Source organism: Protopterus annectens, chromosome 8.part0 (assembly GCF_019279795.1).
Source record: "Protopterus annectens isolate FY-2018-M chromosome 8.part0, PAN1.0, whole genome shotgun sequence".
In the NCBI taxonomy this organism is placed as follows: domain Eukaryota; kingdom Metazoa; phylum Chordata; order Ceratodontiformes; family Protopteridae; genus Protopterus; species Protopterus annectens.
The window spans coordinates 384,013-402,750 of record NC_056741.1 but is presented as its reverse complement, the minus strand read 5'-3'; the positions used below and the strand labels follow the sequence as shown (position 1 = coordinate 402,750).

Below are 18,738 nucleotides of genomic sequence, written 5' to 3'. Positions count from 1 at the left end.
AGATTACTAAGTTTATCTATGATTCCAGAGTGGGAGATGGTGTCAAAGGCCTTGGCAAGGTCTAGATAGGCTGTGTGGACCACCTTACCCTTGTCCATGGCTCTGGAGACTGATTTGAAAAAGTCAATCAGGTTCAGGAGACAAGATCGGCCTTTCACAAACCCCAACTGGGTGGGGTCCAGGTTGCCAATGTCTTTGTTTATAAATTCCATGATAATATGCTCCATGGCCTTGCAGATAAGGCTTGTCAGACTGATGGGACGATAGTTTCTGGGATCCAAGGTGGATCCCCCCTTGTGGATTGGGATAACTGTAGCTCTGCGCCACTCAGTGAGCATGAAACCTGAGGTGAGACTAAGCTTAAACATGACACTTAGGTGAGGTGCCAGTTTATAGTGTAGTTCATGTAGTACACAGCCCGGGATGTCATCTGGTCCCATGGATGCTGTATTCTTAGCTTTGGAGAATGCATTTTTTACCTGTGTGGCCGTTATTACCAGAATTTGGCAATCTTCCAGTATTGAGATGGGCCACTTAGGGGGTGAGAGGGGGTGAAGTTGGCACTGAATCGATCTGCCAGGATATTGGCAATATCCTTGGGATCAGTATATTTAATGCCATTCTGTTTTAGCTCAGAGCAGATCTAAGCGTTGCCATTTAGATTCTTGACAGAGTTATAGAATGCCTTGTGGTTGTCTTTGGAATCTTTGGCAATTTTATTTTCGTAACTAGCTTTGGAGGATTTTATGAGGGATCTCAGTTTCTTACTGAGGCTGGTAAGGGAGTTTTTTGCATCCTGGGATTTTCCTCTTTTCTGCAACAGTTTCTTCCTTTTGTTGTAAAATTTGTTTATGGCTGGGGACCACCAGATTGGCTTCCCTTTTTTGGATGAGAGCATCTTGGTTTTATTTGGGATGGCACGATTCATGCATGAGTGGATGTGCTCGTACAGTGCCTTATTGTAGGATTCAGCGGTTGAACTTTCAGTTCCTGTCTGCATGGGTCTCATGAAGTTTGCCACTTCTGACTTGAGTAGCATGAAGTTGGCTTTGGAGAAGTTTTTTATGAAGGTTTCCTTACTGGGGGGTGGGATGTGGATGTTAAGGGTGATTAGCTTATGGTCAGGCCTGACTAACAAGGGGGTGACCATAGGTGTGGAGCATTGATTTCCCATGTTGGTAATGGCCAGGTCTAGGATATTGGAGCCCCTGGTGGGACTATGGATTAGTTGATCCAGGGCGTTGGAATTTATGAATTCCAAGAACCGTTGGGCAAAGGTGTTGGTACATGAGTAGTTTTCCCAGTTAATGGCAGGGCAGTTAAAATCACAAGTCTCAACCTCAGAATGCACGCACTCGAGGCCCTTCTCAGTATGGAGAACATCGATGTCTGTGCTGTGACTGAAACCTGGTTCAAGGCTCCCGAGAGCACCCCGGCACTATCAGGTTTTACCTCATATCATGCGTTCTGGACCCAAAATCCGGACAACACCAAGAAAGGAGGGGGGGTGTCTATATTCATCAAGGACACCCACACCTCAAGGTTGGTGGCAACGCACAATGCATCGGAGACCATCCAGGTGCAATTAACCATAGGCAAGACTGCTCTGCAATTTGTAGCATGTTACAGGCCACTCTCTCAATCTCAGGAACCTCACATAGCTTTCCTGAAAACACTGGAGGGGATAAATGTATCTCCAAACACCATCATACTAGGTGACTTCAACTACCCGAATATAGACTGGGATCACTACTCAAGCCCCAACACTCTAGCCCAAAGGTTCCTAGAGTTCATAAACTCAAATGCCATGGAACAACTAGTCACCATCCCCACAAGAGGAGAAAACATACTAGATCTCATCATCATGAACATGGGGTCACAATGTTCAACACCGGAAGTATACCCCTCACTGGTGAGATCAGACCATAAACTAATCTCACTGGAAGTCCACATCCCGCCCCCACCTGAGATAAAAAAGACCACAGTGAAGAACTTCTCAAAAGCTGACTTCACACTTCTAAAGACTAGAGTGGTCTCTTTTAAGGCCCCCGAGCCTGCGAAAACCATTACTCAAGTCGCTGAATCACTTACAAATGCCTTCTACCAGCACTCACAGGACTGCATGGATCAGGCAATCCCAAACAAAACAAAGACTCTTTGTACCAAAGGCAAGCGTCCAGTCTGGTGGACCCCAGCCATAAACAAGCTCTACAACAAAAGGAGGAAGCTACTACAAGATAGAGCAAAATCCTTAAAAGGGAAGACACCTTTGATCATTATAAGTAAAAAACTAAGATCTGTCATAAAATCACCCAAGGCAAATTTTGAGAGAAAAGTCGTTAAGGACTCAAAAGACAATCATAAGGCCTTCTTTAGCTATGTTAGAAACCTGGTAGGAAACTCCCAGATATGCTCAGAATTAGTTCAAAATGATGTAAAAATTACTGAACCTACAGACATTGCCAACATACTGGCTGACAGGTTCAGTGCAAACTTCTCCCCCCCCCCAAAAGGTGAGATATCTATACCAGAGGATTGTAGCCCCCCAAACATCTCTAACGCTCAGGTGAGAACTGCTCTCCAAGGCAAAAACACAGCATCCATGGGACCAGATGGTGTCCCCGGTTGTGTGCTCCACGAACTCAATGAGGAATTAAACCCGCAGTTAGGGCAGCTGTTTAATCTTAGCCTCACCTCAGGATACGTGCCCAAGGAGTGGCGTACGGCAACTGCGGTCCCACTTCACAAAGGCGGTGCCTCCACCGACCCTGGAAATTACCGTCCCATCAGCTTGACAAGCCTGATCTGCAAAGCTATGGAGAGGATCATAATGGAACTCATAAATAAAGACATAGGGGACTTGCAGACTTTGGATCCGACCCAGTTTGGCTTTGTCAAAGGCAGATCATGCCTTTTAAACTTGGTTGACTTTTTCGAAACAGTCACCAAGGCCATTGATGAGGGAAAGGCAGTCCACACAGCCTACCTCGACCTGACAAAGGCCTTTGACACAATACCCACACTCAGGTATCATTGAAAAACTCATCAGCTTAAATGTAAACCCATACGTCACAAGATGGGTTGCAAACTGGCTAAGTGACAGAACCCACAGGGTCATAGTTGCTGGCGCCATGTCAGACTCAAAGCCTGTCACAAGTGGCGTCCCACAGGGCTCAGTCCTGGGCCCACTCTTGTTCGGCATCTACTTTTCAGAAGTACAAGCAAACACTGGAGGGTTATGGCTGACAAAATTTGCAGATGACTGCAAACTGGGCGCCATAGTTGAGAACACATCTGACACAGATACCCTTCAGAGGGGTCTTATAGAAATGGATAACTGGTGCCAGAGCCATGGCCTAAAGTTAAACGCCAAAAAATGCATAGTCATACCCTTCGGGAAAAACAAGGTTACCCCTAGCTACTATATAGGCGGCAATCCACTAAGCACAGAAGAGGTTATCAGGGATCTGGGGACCCAGGTTGACAGTAACCTTTCGTTTGACACTCACGTTGCCAAAGTAGTTAGGAAGACCTTCTACATTGCCCACCTGATCATGAAGGGATTCACATCTAGATCAAGGGAGGTCATCGTCCCCCTGTACTCATCACTCATCAGACCAATGATTGAGTACAATGCCCCATTCGGAATGTATGTGACATGACACCTGCAGCAACTGGAAAGGCCCCAAAAGTTCCTCACCAAAAGGATAAAGGGTCTCAAAAATATGTCTTATGCTGCCCGACTGAAGGAACTCCAGCTCTATTCAGTCGCTTACCGTCTGCTCAGAGGTGACCTGTGCATGACATACAAGGCCATGTCCAACCCGGAATTGATGAACATGCTTCACCTCAAAAAATCTAGATCCCTCAGAACTACAAGGGCGGGATACTTAAACCTTGACACGGTTATTAATAGGACGTGCTGGAGGGACAGATTCATCACCCAGAGACTCCCTATGCTATGGAACAAAATCCCAGTACATGTGAGGCAGAGCACCTCGCTGGCTTTGTTCAAGAGAAATCTTGACCAATGGATGGGAGATCGGAAATATACCCCAGGGATTATCTCAGTGTCACTGCTTGACAGAGGCACAGCAAAATAATGGGCATAGTATCCTTCAAACTAAAGGGGTGGCGAAAGCCACACATCTCTGGGCTAGGCTTATAAATGCCCTTGGGCAGATAGCCTAGTATGAACCTATGAACCTATGAACCTAAACCCAGTATTAGGGTGTTTGGTTCTATCTTAATATTTTCCAGTATGTTTAGAAAGGTGTAGTGAGAATCTTGGGGTATGGTGGGGGATCTGTAGCAAGCTACAGTTTGGATTGCAGTCTTACCTAGTGTTAGTTGCACCTGGAGAATTTCAGATGCATTGTGTCGGGCAACTAGCCTGGTGGTGTGAATATCCTTGCTGAATATTGACACTCCTCCACCTTTAATGTTTCGGTCCTGGTTTGGTGGCCGAAAAGTGTGGTAAGAGTTGTAGCCTGGTATTGCAGGGGTGCTCTCTGGAGCCTTGAACCAGGTCTAAGTTACTGCACAGATATCAATGTTCTCCATTTTTAGGAGTGCCTCGAGAGAGTGCATTTTGAGGTTTAGACTTCTAGCATTGAGTAGCATTACCTTCAGATTTTGCATGCTTATACCTGTTATGGTGGTGGTTTTGTCCTTTGAACTTTGCCTAAAAAAGGCACTATAGGGGTGGCAAAAGCCTTAGCCAGTAACCTGAATCCCAGGGGCGACAGGTGCAGACCATCTCTGGCAAAGCATCGTGGTCTGTCAATCATGTTGTCCCAGGCAGACAGATACTGTCCCCTTTGAATGACACCAGAAGCTTAGACAATTGTTGAAGTCAATCATTTTGTCCTTATATTGTGGTATCATTCTGGGCGAAGGCAGGATGCTACTTAGAGCTAGGGTCATACCTGCCTGGGCCAAATGATCCGAAAGCTCTTCCATGTCTCTTTTCATGTAGTCCAGGGAGGTACATCTCAAGTCATTCACTCCACCATGGACAATGACAGAGTCATATTTGTGCTTGTTGTGGAGTGACTTGAGTGCATGCGTTATGTGGCGGATCCTGGCACCCGACAGGCAGCTGACTGTAATTTTCTCCTTGCTCAGCCTGTTGAGAGGGACATCAGAGTGTCAGACTATAGAGTCATCTATGACTAAAGTGTTAGGTACATTGTCTTGCCTTAGGGGCTGTTGCTGGGTGGCACACTGGTGTTGTGAGCTATGTGACACTTTGGCTGTGATTGGTGTTTGTTTGCGTTTCAGCTTCAGAGGTCCGTGTTGCTTGGGCAGGTTACAGTTAAGGGCCTCTGCATATGTGGATTTTGTGTTGCTATATGTGGGTGTTGGTGGTGTGGGTTTAGAAGGGCTATGTGTTGCTTGAGGTGTAGTGTGGGTGTTAACCTTCTCCTCTTGACTGTCTAGCACAATCTTGGGTGGAGAGAGTTTTGCTTCCATTTTGGCTATGTAAGTGCATCTCTCACAGGTTGTAGTGTTGGGTGGTAGGAGGAGAGGGTTGTCTGTGTACATGAGGCAATTGCTGCATTGCCCCAGTATGCCCAGATTCACCAGGTGGACAGGAGAAATCACTGGAAGCTGACCCTTGGACATGCCTGGTTTGGTGCTTTTTTTTTTTTTTTTTTTGTAAAGTGCAGGAGCTGTTTTCCCTTGCCTTAGCAAGGTACTTTGCAATTATAGGCTGTTTAGTGCCTACTATTAATTTCTCCTTATTAACAAGGAGAGTTGAGTGATTGTATCAGTTTAAGGCTTCCTAGTGCTTTCCAGCAGGTATTAGAGAAAGTGCTAGTCACAGGGATGCTTAAAGGTAAGATGAAAAAAAAATGCACACTGCAGTGTGCACTAGAGAAGTTAGATGTGAAAATAGGTAACTTAAATTTTACTTGTTTAAAAAGTTAAGGTTTAGTGGATAGTTACTATTTTTAAAACAGCAAGATGGATTGAAAGGGGTGGTCACTTTTGTATTCTGATACTATGGACTACAGTAGGAGGGCCAATAAATTTAAATAGTTGAAGGGGAGGGATTTCAAAAATGATGATTTTGTGATTACTCACACAAGCCAGTGAAAGTAGAGAGGAAATGAGATATATGGACAGATTAACTTAAGAGGCAGGCAACTAGAAAGACAGTGGTAATTAACAAGACAACTGTTACTGGGTGGGAGGGCGGGAATATTAAAACTAACTCCCATCAAGCTCCAAACCTGTTAAGAACTTTGCTAAGGCCAATTAGTTCAAACTAAATGACAACTTATTAAACCTCCAAGCCCCTCTGAACCCAGATGACACTGAGGCCTACTCTGTGTTGTACACAAAAGCAAAGCTCTGTACGACCCTATTCATAGCTGCATAGAGGAGGCAGTACATGTCCAAGTCAAACCTATTATTACTGGCAAAAATAAACCACCATGGCGGACCTCTAGCATAACAAAAGGGAAAAAAAATCCTCTTCAAAGACAAGAAGGAACAGAGAAAACAATGCAAAAAAACACTCACCAGTTTAAGAAAACCAGTTTGAGAGCTGGTCAGGTCTGCCAAAGCAAACTACGAGGCAAAGATATAGTCCCAAGTGAAAGCTTTTTTTTGCAATTATGTTTGTAACCTCAGTGGAAATGCTCAGCAATGTGCCAAGTTAGTTATGAAAGGCAACACTTACACCAGCCTAAAACTATAGCAGACCTGCTGTCCAACAAGTTAATTTTAACTTCCCCCATCGCCACCCCCTACCACACCCAAAGAAATACTTGTTGCCATCCCCTACTGGTCATTGCAGGGAACAGGTCCTTACCACACTGACTAAAGCCAAAAACACAGCCGCCATGGTTCCCGACAATATTTCAGGATTTATCTTATATAGCTTAAAACAGAATCTATCAGGGCCACTAGAAACCCTGTTTAGCCACAGTTTCTGGACTGGCTTTCTCCCATTGGAATGGAAGAGTGCAACAATTGTCCCTCTGCATAAGAAGCCGGGGCAATCAACTGACCCAGAGAACTACAGACCCATAAGCTTGACCAGTCTCATCTGCAAGAATGTGGAGGGAATGATCCTAGACTTGATCAATGATGACATAGGAAATCTGTAAACACTGGACCAGATCCAATTTATCTTTGTCTAAGGGAGGTCCTGTCTGCTCAATCTGGTGGACTTCTTCGAGAAAGCCAACAGGGACATAGATGAGGGTAAAATGATACACACTGCTTATCAAGACCTTGCCAAAGCTTTCAACACAGTCCCCTTTTCAGAGATCATAGATTAACTTACTGTATTAGGCATAAACCTCTACATTGTCAGTTGGATAACAAACTTTGTCTGCCAGGGTTGGGACCCCTCCTTTTTGGTATATACTTCTCTGAAATGAAGGCCAATGCTGAGCGCCTCTGGCTCACCAAGTTTGCCAGTGACTGCAAGCTCTTACAAACAGACATAAACATGACAAACAGATAGTGCCAAAACCATGGTCTGAGACTAAATTCCAAAAATGTGTAATCATACACTTCAGTAAATCAAATATTCCTGCAAATTATAATATTGATAGCACGTCAATAAAAGTAGTCCCAGTGGTGAGGGACCTAACAACACAAATACAATGTAACCTAAATTTTGACCACCATATTTGTATGGTAGTGAAGAAATCATTCTGTGTGGCTCAACTTATAAGTAAAGACATTAAGATCAAAAGAAGTCATAATGCCATTGTATTTGGCCCTCATCAGGCCCATAATCGAGTACAATGCTCCCATCTGCATGTACCTAACCAAGTGGAGTGGCCCCAGAGGTTTCTCACTAAAAAAGTACAAAGAGTAAAACACATTTTATGCACACCAGCTAAAAGGCATTCTCTAATCCAGCCCTGATAAAAGTATTATATATAGGAGGTACTGCCAGCGCAGCTAGCTGGAATTTTGTAAATAATTATATTTAATTTGTGAATATTAAACTAATTTATACAAGATGCTGGTGTTACAAATGTATTGGAACTGTATGCCATATGAGATGCTTGTGAACTGTATGTCCTGTGTATATCAAACTGCTTTGTTCAGATGTTTGTATTGAAAAGGTATTTGTAAAGTGCTTGTGCTTAAAATGTATCCACAGTGTGCCCTACTTGAAGAGAATAGGAATGTGCATGCACTATTGTAACTCTAAATGCATATGTATATGTTAACAGAGGAAACCGGAAGGTTAACTTCAGTCCAGTAAACTTTTTAAAAAATATTTGAAATTTAATTAATTTATAGGCTAGGTCATAAGGAGACTATCTTTCAGGTTTCAAGGCAGCTAGAAACACAAACGTCTGTGGTAGGAATATTTATGTGTTGTCTTTAGGGTGAACTAATTGCTACTCTAAAAGCATGAAAGAATGCAATTGTTTTATGACTTCCAGCATCTGCCAAAGATCTGAGCAATAGCCCTTGTATGCATATTTTTACAGGTAAATGCTAAATAATACCAGCTTCACCAAAGGGATTTTATCTGGGAACTAGAAGTCAGATGACCAGAAATTATGTCATGTTACAAGCTGTCCCTGCAGTAATATTTTAGATATTATTTTTAGTGAGACAGAGCAGTCTGCATTCTGTCTTGGACATGTCAACAAGAACCCGTCACCACATCCACCTTGCCCTATTTGTAAGTTTCTAGGGAACAGTATAACTCTCTTAGGTATAGTCAGGAATACAGCAAAGCTTAGTTTAGATATTTTTTTGCGAGAGCCTGTACTGCAATGTTATTTTAAATATTTCATGTGGTTTTGAACTAATGTTGCTGTGAATATATATTTGCACCATCTTATTCTTTTATCATTTATTATTAAATATATTTAAACCTTTTTATTGTGACTGATCTGTGTAGAGATATTAAGTTTTGAGAGTATATGCATATTTATTTGGTTGCATTGTGTGGGTCACTCCTAATAGCCTTGCAATTGGTCAAACTACCATTTGTATTAGTGTTAATATTACACAGTAAGACTGGACACCCTTTGTTAAGGGCCTAAAGTAGCTGGTAAAGAGTGACTGGTGGCAGTGGTAACTACCTTATAGTCTGGGCAGAAGGGGACATAGCGAGGAAACCTGTGCCAGCCTTTCCCAGGTGTGTGTGAGTAAATCAAACCTCAAAGAGTGTGTGGGCAGCTACTTCGGCAGGGACACAAAGCATTGGTTGGACATAGAGGGTGCTGGAGTTCTTGGCTTGGTCACTCAGTTAATATCTCAGTTCTATAGATGTGGCAGTGAGGAGTCTTACTGGGGATCTGGAGTAAGGTAGGGGAACCAGCCCCAGGCTGACTGTGGTCTAAGGGAAATTGCACTTGATGCAGAGAGTGCATCTGGAAATACTGTGTATGTACCTGTTATCCTCCCAGTGCACATTCTGCCACAGGTGCCAGTGATGAGGATTGAGGCTCCTTGATTATGGGTCCAGTGCAGGGTTGTCACACAAGGGTTATGCATTCCATGGACCTGAACTTTATTGGTGACTCTAATAGGACTTGCAGAAGAGATGGATTCATATCCCAAAGGCTATTTGTCTATGAAATAAACTTCCCATTTTCATAAAATGAAGCCTGTCCCTCACTCTCTTCAAAAAGGATTTGCATAAATGGATGGGGAGCCATAAATGTACTCCCAGGGTACTGCTCACATCTCTTATGCAGTCTGTAAAATGACTCTGGGCTCCAACACCCAAAGACCCACTACCCCTATTCTACCCCACCCTGTATCTGGGGAATTAAGATAGAATATTGTCATATCCTCGGTAGTATTGGCTAGACTCGTAAAGGCTCTTGCACCATTAGCCTAGTAATCACCTGTGAAGCTATGAAGTAGATGCATTAATGATGCGACATATAGAAATACTTTACTCAAAATGAACAGGAGGAAAATAAGCATTCTGAGTATTAACTATGCTGGTCTGACAGACTAAGAGTGAGAGTTTCTGAAGGTTATAATTTATACAACACTGATGAACAAGAAATGCAAGGGTAATATACAAATATTGAATATTATGAAACATATTTTTTTTCTACAGAAGGGAAAGTACTGAAGAGAAGTTTAATTATTTTCATTTGAAGGAGAGCACTTTGAACTGGTGAGGACTGAGGAGATTTATCGGAAAGCTAAAAACTATCTGAGATACAGAGAATGTTCTAGTTCAATGAAATGAGCCATTTTAAAAGGTTACATGGGGGGTGCATGCTACCTAGAAATCATTGCATGCATGCAAGGATGCAGGAGTATTGACTTTCTGTTTAAGAGTGAAGGGAATGGAGATATTTGATAGCGAGAGGAGAGATGATGGGAATAGTATGGACACCGATGGTTATGATAAGATGTTGATTAACATATTCAGGTTAGGAAAAGTGACACAAATAAGGACTCATAATGTAATTCTTAAAGTCTAGGAGTAGGATTAGTAATTTAATAGTGCAGGTGATGAAGGTAGTGAGGATATTACTGGTACTGTGAGGTTATAATCATTTAAATTCAAGGACTGAAATGTATTTTAGGATGCTACAGGGCATCATGTTAAGTTTACAGAGATCTTACTATGTATGTAAAGAAGGAAATCTAGCTTTGTATATTAAAGAAGTGGTTATTTCTGAATATGTCTGTGGTAGTATGGATTTCAGAATATTTCTGATAGCATTTATATATTTTTCAGATGCAAGACTTGAACAGGAATCATTTTATTCACTAGCTGGAAGCCAGACTCCATCATCTGAAGTCATGAGGCTACCAGAAATTTCAAAAGGTGAAGATGTCATACAAACTCCATCTCTCTCTCGCTCTCTCATTCTCCCTCTGTGTCCCTGCTGTATGTATAAAATTTGCATTTTTAGATGTCTGCTCAAAAACATTTTTTTTTCAAAGCATTTATTATTTTGGACAAGTAGTAGTGAATGTATTTCATCACAAATCTTATTTATGATTCGTATTATGGGCTGGATCTGGCCTTCACTACTGGCTGGAAATAAGAACTTCACCAGCATTAGAAGACTTTGAGATGGTTTGAGTATTTCAGTCAAATAGCTTCTGCAATACAAACACCTCAATGTTTTGTTTAAAAGTTCAGTTAAGTGTTGTCCAGTGGCACGTTTAACCTCTTGAATCTCAACATGCTGGAACTCATCTTCTTCATAAAACCAGAACATTAATTGGGTAATGATTTAAGCATCACCTTGCCAAATCTTTTGTTCTGTGCTCCATACCTGTAGTCCAACAATAAAAGAGCACTCCAACAAAAAAGGATCAGCAAGAAAAAGAGGAAATAATAATAATAATAATATAATAAAAAGCACTGAATGTGGTTCATGTTCTGTATTATTTTATTATTGCTAATTCTGTTTGTTTTTACTTTGCCTTCTTTTTTGCAGACTTTTGTCAGCAAGACTAGTTCATGTTGTACCAAGCAGTTTCTTTCTGCATGCTTACTTTGAGGCATGTACAGAACTAGGAAATATGACCCTTGTATCTGTAATTAAGAGTGTAAACCACACTTAGTATCCGTCAAGCACACATACAGTGCAAGTGACAGTGGCTTCTATCAACCTAATCTAAGGTTTCAGCTGACTCTGTGCTTTTAAAACTTTGATATTTTAGTACTAATGCAACAATGAAGATTTTGTATATTAGCATCATGGTAAACAACAACTAGGAAATCTTTCTTTATAGTGCAGTATACATTAATTGTGCAAGTGAATTTTACTATCTCCTAATATGTCCCTCAAAATATGTAGCTTACTCAGTTATGAAAATATTAATGTGAATATGAAAATATCGATTATAACTGATAAAAGTGGCTAATATTTCAACTGTAGTGTACCACAGAAAAACAATGGGGAAGTTCAATAAAGCCTAGACATTTTTTTTTGTGTTGGCATTGCGCCACAATGCTTACACAGGAGCAAACATTTTTAGATTCAGTAAGCGCTTAGGGGAGCGCATGCACGCACAAATGCAGAAACTTCCGTGACGCAAATGCTGTCTTAAGCAGATACATCTCATGCAAATGAGGCAAGTATAACAATCCAACATGCAGAAAGGCATCTGTTCAGACCCCATATCAAATTCCGCATACAGACATCTAGACAGACAAAAGGGGGGTGTAAAACTGTAGAAATTTGGACAGAAATCCACTGAAAATGTAAGACTACATAAACATATGAGCAAAACTATTTGTCTGTATGTCAGAAAGATTAAAGGGAGTAAGTTAAATTAATATATTTTTTAATAATCTTGACATGTTTGTGCTACACACCGCAGTAAGCAAACGTTTAATGGGAAACTTAACAAATAGAAAAAAAATAATTTTATAGTACATGACAGAAATGTATGGTAGGAGCTTGCATGTGGGCCCTACAATGGTGCATTGCTACTGTTGCTAAGGTGATAGGGCTATGAAGCGTGTAGTTTCTAGGCTGTCAGCACAGATAAGTATGCAAATGAGGTGGGATTATTGACTAGCAGAACGGAGTAATTGTGCCCGCATATCCCCTAAAGTGTAGGGACTTACACCATTTTGACGTTTACACAGGATGTGGCTGAAATTGGAGGGGGGGGTGTTCTGTCACTTCTAGGCTCTTTTAAGTTTAGGTACATGAGTTTATGGGGCGCACTGCCTGGCTGAGCATGTTCTTAAAACTGGATGTATTCAATAGAAATTTTGACCTTTGTATAAGCTATGCTGAGTGGCATGGTGTTGTGTGAAGCTTCTCACACTGAAATAGGCCATCAAAATATGTTAATTATATTGTAGGCAGGTGGAATGCATCATAGTTAGCAATCACACATTCTGCACCGACAGCAGAGCTAAGTAAAGTTTGCACCCTACAGTTTGATTTTCCCCCAATACTCTGGACCATTGGAGTACAGAATTGTGAATTTTAACTGAGATAATGCTAGGGGCTGCTGTAGGTCTGCTACATCTGTATGCGCTAGAGGCTGAAGGCAATGATGCTGCTGCTGCTGATAATAGGTGTAGACAGAGAAGGAAAAGAGTGTTCAGGCCCAGGGTAACCTTCCAGGAGCTACATGAGCTGGAAATTGTAGAACAATACAAGGTGGACAAGGACATACTACAAAAACTCACTGAGCTCTGCTGCCCTCAACTCAGACCCAGAGCTAAGACAGGGGAGCCCATCCCAGTGCAAACAAAGATATGTGTAGCCCTTAGGATACTACCTACAGGTACTTTCCAAAGACCAACTGGGGACATGATGGGGATTCCACAGGCATCTGCATCTAGGATACTCCACCAGTTCCTGGATGCCATGCTACCACATGCCAGTGAGCACATATATTTTCCCCTCACCGCTGAGGCAAGGCCCAGCAATATGAAACACTTCTACCATGTAGCACACTCCCCCTCAGGTACTGAGTGCTATAGATTGCACTCATGTGCACATCAAGGCAACACCCGGTGAAGAGGGTAGAATCTACATCAACCACAAGGGGTACCACTCCATCAACTGCCAGGTTGTCTGTAATGCCCAAGAGATTATATTGAATGTGTTTGTTCGCAGCCCTGGCAGTTATTACAACTCATATATCTGGTATGCATCACAGCTGTACCAGATGTTTGCTGGGGGGACATCTCACATGTCCATTTACTGGGGGATGCTGGCTACATGCTGGATCCCTGGAGGATGATACACATCAGAAATGCACACCCATGGAAGAACGCTATAATGAAGCACACACACAGACTAGGAGCACCGTACAGAGTGAGTTTGGGCTTCTGAAGTGACAGTTCTGGTGCCTTTATATATCTGGAGGAGCCCTGCAGTACTCTCAAGCCACATGTGCACATATGTTCACAATATGTGCCATACTACACAATCTGATCCTGCGGAAGCAGCTGCAGCAGGATCAGCAAAGTGAAAGGATACACAGCCCCCCTCAAGTGCTTAGGTCACCACAGCCACAGTCACAAGAGGACTCAGAGGAGAAACCCCCTGCTGATGCTCCTGTAGGCAAATGTAGGCAGGCTCAGTATGCCCTGGCTTTGGCTAAGAGACAATGCATAGCCCGGTCAGTGACAGTCTACAGACCTAGGGACTGACACCTCACTCCTACTCACATACATAAATTAAACATGATGCCAGGCAACCCACACAACCTGTACCTATCCATGTATTGGCTGTGTACTACTTGCATCAGACAGAGTCAACCCTGAACTACAGTTCTGTCAACTGCTGCATTTGCAAGGTAAGTCTCTAACCTACACAGTACCTGTAAGGATTAGCATGATATGGTATGTATGGATCTGTCACATTTATGCAAGTAAATATAGTGGGCTATTTGGACAGAAGTAACATCCACATGGGACTACAGATAACCAGTCCACTATCATGTGTCCTTTAATAGTCACAAAGCCTTATGCTTGGAATATTCACTACATCAGTCCAGGCAAACGTTAAACAGAGGGGTTACATGATACTTGGACAACAGTGCATCCCTGCAGAGGATGCGGTGTTGTTCCCCCACCCCCAATACAGCAGTGTTCCAATACAACTGCTGTAACAGTAACTCATCAGTGGTATATCAGCAAGCCTTGGCAGTCACAGGGAAGTAACATAGAAATTGGTCATACATTGTATGTCTCACTTAATGCAGGAATAACAACATACATATTGATGCTGTTGATTGTTTGATAAATTACTCCTCTCTGTCTGGCTACCTGTGTAGCTCAGTGGACTAGGGAAGTTAGCACTGGTGATGGTGTTGATGGTTCTAATCAGGAATTATCCGCATCCTTTGGATGTGAAGTACTAATGTTGTTTTTTTTTTTTTATAGACTGTCAGTTTGTGTGTTGTGTAACATTATTAAACTCTGTCATGTATTAATTACATCAGATGGCTGAAGAATGCCATGGACAATTTGAGTGAAATGCAGTACTGCAGACACAGGGACAGATGTCATTGCCTGTAAAACACAAAATCCTGGACTGGAATATGGTTAGTTGTGGCCTGGAGTCATTTTATAAGCACTGACAATCCCAATGGGCATGTTCATACACTAAGTTAAACAGAGCGCAATTTTGTTGCCCCTTGTCCAAAATGGCCTGTTATGTATAGCTATGTCTATACATGCATATATACATATATGTATACATATCTGTCTGTCACTATCTCTCTCTCCCATAGATAGTATATCTATCTCTACATATATATATATATATATATATATATATATATATATATATATATATATATACATTTTCAAAGTGTTACACAGATGCTTCCAATCAACATAGTTATCCTATCCAATAGATTGCATTTAAACATGGTGCATAAACATTCAGGTACATTGAACTAATATCCCAGAACTTCACTTCTAAGGTTGAAATCACATTATCACGGTGAACACTATTTAGAGTCATATAAATATCCCGAGCTGTAAAAACTTATAAGCTCCATAACACAAAAAGTTAAAAATGTGCTTCAAACTTCATTAAAATGCTGACATTCTACAAGTACTACTTCTGCAAAGCCCCAAAAGCGTCATCATCCGTATAACGCAAGGTAACATAAAGGGCTATGTACCTCTTAAAGGGATATCGACCAATTTGTATTTATACAAATTTGTACAATGTACGATTAAACACATAAGAATGGATATTTCATCTATATAAATAAGATGAAATACAATATAACCTGGAAGTATAAACAGTGTCTACCCACTCATCCCAGTGCAGGAAAGAGCCTATATCTCCCCTGTGCTGTTCTGACCCAAGGAATCAAGAATAGAACCATAATGCATGTGTAACCTGTGTATTACCTCTTATAATTTTGTAACTATTTCCTGAATATTGGTTATAGTGTGCGCTCCCTGCCAGGACAACCAGCAGCCATAGTCTCCCACTCTGTATCCCCTATAGCTATCAGTAGCCTAGCCGCCAAGATCTCCCCCCTGTTCTTTTTATTCTCTCCTCTCCACTACAGCTCTCATGTTTCTCCCCTCACTCTATCATAGGAATTGACCACTAGATGGCAGCATAGGACCTCCACCACCTAGCAGCCCTACTGTTTCTTAGAAATTCGGTTTTAACCAGGTACTTACCTGTATCTTATTCCACCTTTACCCATCCACACTCTTTCTGTTACTATTTATTAATCTCACCCTTTTCATCTCTGTTAAGTCCTTTAGCTCCTTGTATACCCCACATTGAACCTACCTTCTATTTTCTATGATTGTTTTCCTCACTACCTGCCTGCTTCCTTTCCTTCTTGCTCTACCCGCTCTGATTGCCCTACGGGCTCACTCCACTCCCCTACCCTACCCCCAGTTCCTACCCACCCTCAGAACATCTAGCCTTATACCCCTCTAGCCACTCCCACTTACCCATTATCCAATCCCATCCCTTAACTCATTAAAGGAATTCCATCATACTAAATCACTCTTCCCACTTCATTAAATACCTCACCTTTTCAGTCTCCACCTTCAACTTCTTCAGCACAATGCCTACTCCACCCATATCACCTTGCCTCAAACCTCTACTCCTGTTCTCAATTCTTCCTATCCTTACCGTTCCCTATATCCTAACTTCCTATGAACATCTTAACTACTCTAATTTCCACCAGCCCATTAAACAAACATCCCTACTGGCTTTATCAGCCACCCTCAAACACATCAACACAACATCTTCAACTATCTCCTTCCTAAATATCATAGAGTCATCCATTTTACCTACAAACACTACCATGTCAAGAGAACACATAACATACTGAATTTTTCTCTAATTCACACATATAGACTACACCTACACCTCCTACTGGATGGTGACATTCATCCAAATCCTGGACCTACCAGTAATAGTCCTGCTAACTCAGTTAGACATTTTCCCTCTTCCTTTCTCATCCCTACAAAGCCTCCTAACTCCCTCTTCATAGCTCACTTGAACATAGAAAGTGTTAATAATAAAGTGACTCACCTTCATGCCCTACTTGATGTACATAACTTTGACATTCTATGCCTCACTGAAACATGGTTAAAACTAATAACTCAAGACTATGAAATCACCCCTCCAGGATATAGTATTTTAAGAGTGGATCATGTTAACAAAAAAGAAGGGGGCATAGCTTTAATATACAAAGCAGGACCCCAATTTACACTACTTGATACTCACCCACCATCCGATACCAATACTGAAATTCTTATCACTAAGCTACAACTAAATACTTGTAAGTCCATCAACATTGTATGCTCATATCTTCCTCCAGGTAATAACATAACCTCCCTAGAAAATATCATTAGCTGGCTTTACACTAACTATCCACAAGAAACCAATCTGCTAGGCAACTTTAATATAGACTGGAATATCTATAATTCCTATAACCCAACCAACCACATAAACCTACATGACTTCTCCCAAACTATCACCTCACCCACTCGTATCCATAAACCTACCAACAAAGAAACCACCCTAGATTGGATTCTAATAAATACTCAGTCCCCAACATATACATCAGGCATCATGCCAGATGACATTAGTGATCACTCACTAACTTATATAATTCAACAAAAGAGTAATATTTCCTTCCCTTCAACTTTTAGAACAACTCGCTCCAATAAACATTTTAACCCTGAACACTTCCAAAATGAACTGAATGTATGCAACTGGTCACCCCTAAAACACTTCCAGCTAGAGGAAGCAGTAGCATACTTCAATTCTACGTTCCTAGAAATCCTGGACTACCATGCCCCTTCCTGTACTCTTAGAATCAGTAGCAAAACTGCTCCATGGCTTACAAAAGAGACTAAGCAAAAACATCTGCTTAGAAACAAATTGTGGGCCAAATGGCATACTTCTAAAGACCCATCTGATCATTTAAAATTTAAAAAGCTTAGAAATTCTACTAAAGCATCACTACTATTAGACAAAAAAACTACAACATTCAACTTCAACAAACCAATCAACAATTCCACAGAAATTCTGGTCAGGTATCAATAGACTCCTTCATCCAGACATCTCTAAGACACCAACCCCATCTGGAATTACCCAAGAGACTCCCAAACAAATTGTTGATTCCTTTAATATCTTCTTTACTGAAGCTATCCAGTCACTTGCTAACTCATCACCCCCTGTATCCTATCTGCCCAGCTCCTCAACTAAATCACCACCGACCTTCCAACTCCAACCTGTGCCTACATCCCTCATCTGTACCCTCCTTCAAAAATTCAAACCCTCTACCCCCTCTGCTGACCTCTTACCTGCTAAATATCTTCAAATAGCAGCTAAAGTTATTGCTTACCCTATCTCTATCCTAATAAATAGAACCATAACAGAAGGTACCATCCCATCCATCTGGAAAGTCTCACATATAATACCCCTACACAAAGGTGGCAACTCAACTGAACTAACTTTCGTCCAATTGCCCTACTCTCTCCCATAGTTAAAATCATAGAAAAATGCATCCACCGTCAACTATTAGATCACCTTCTCCAAAATAGCCTATTAGCTATCCCTCAGCATGGCTTTTGACCTTTCCATAGCGCCACTACTGCCCTCCTATCATTTACTGACAACATTAACAGAAAAAGTAACAATAACACCCTGTCCTCTGCTATCTTTATTGATCATTCAAAAGCATTCAACATGGTTAACCATCAACTACTGTTGAATTTTCTTAAGTCCCTCTCACTCGATACTCAACCACTACAGTGGTTCATGTCCTGCTTAGATAACAGGCAACAGGCAG

The 18,738-nt window shown here is 41.6% G+C and overlaps 1 protein-coding gene across 1 annotated transcript in view; it reads left to right on the top strand.

Annotated features, from left to right (window-relative positions):
* Positions 1 to 18,738, top strand: part of LOC122807956 — a 303,157-nt gene that overhangs the window by 51,412 nt on the left and 233,007 nt on the right. The window contains exon 2 of the mRNA XM_044078987.1: positions 10,700 to 10,789. Coding sequence (XP_043934922.1) covers positions 10,700 to 10,789 — 90 coding nt within the window. The remainder of the gene's footprint in view (positions 1 to 10,699; positions 10,790 to 18,738) is intronic.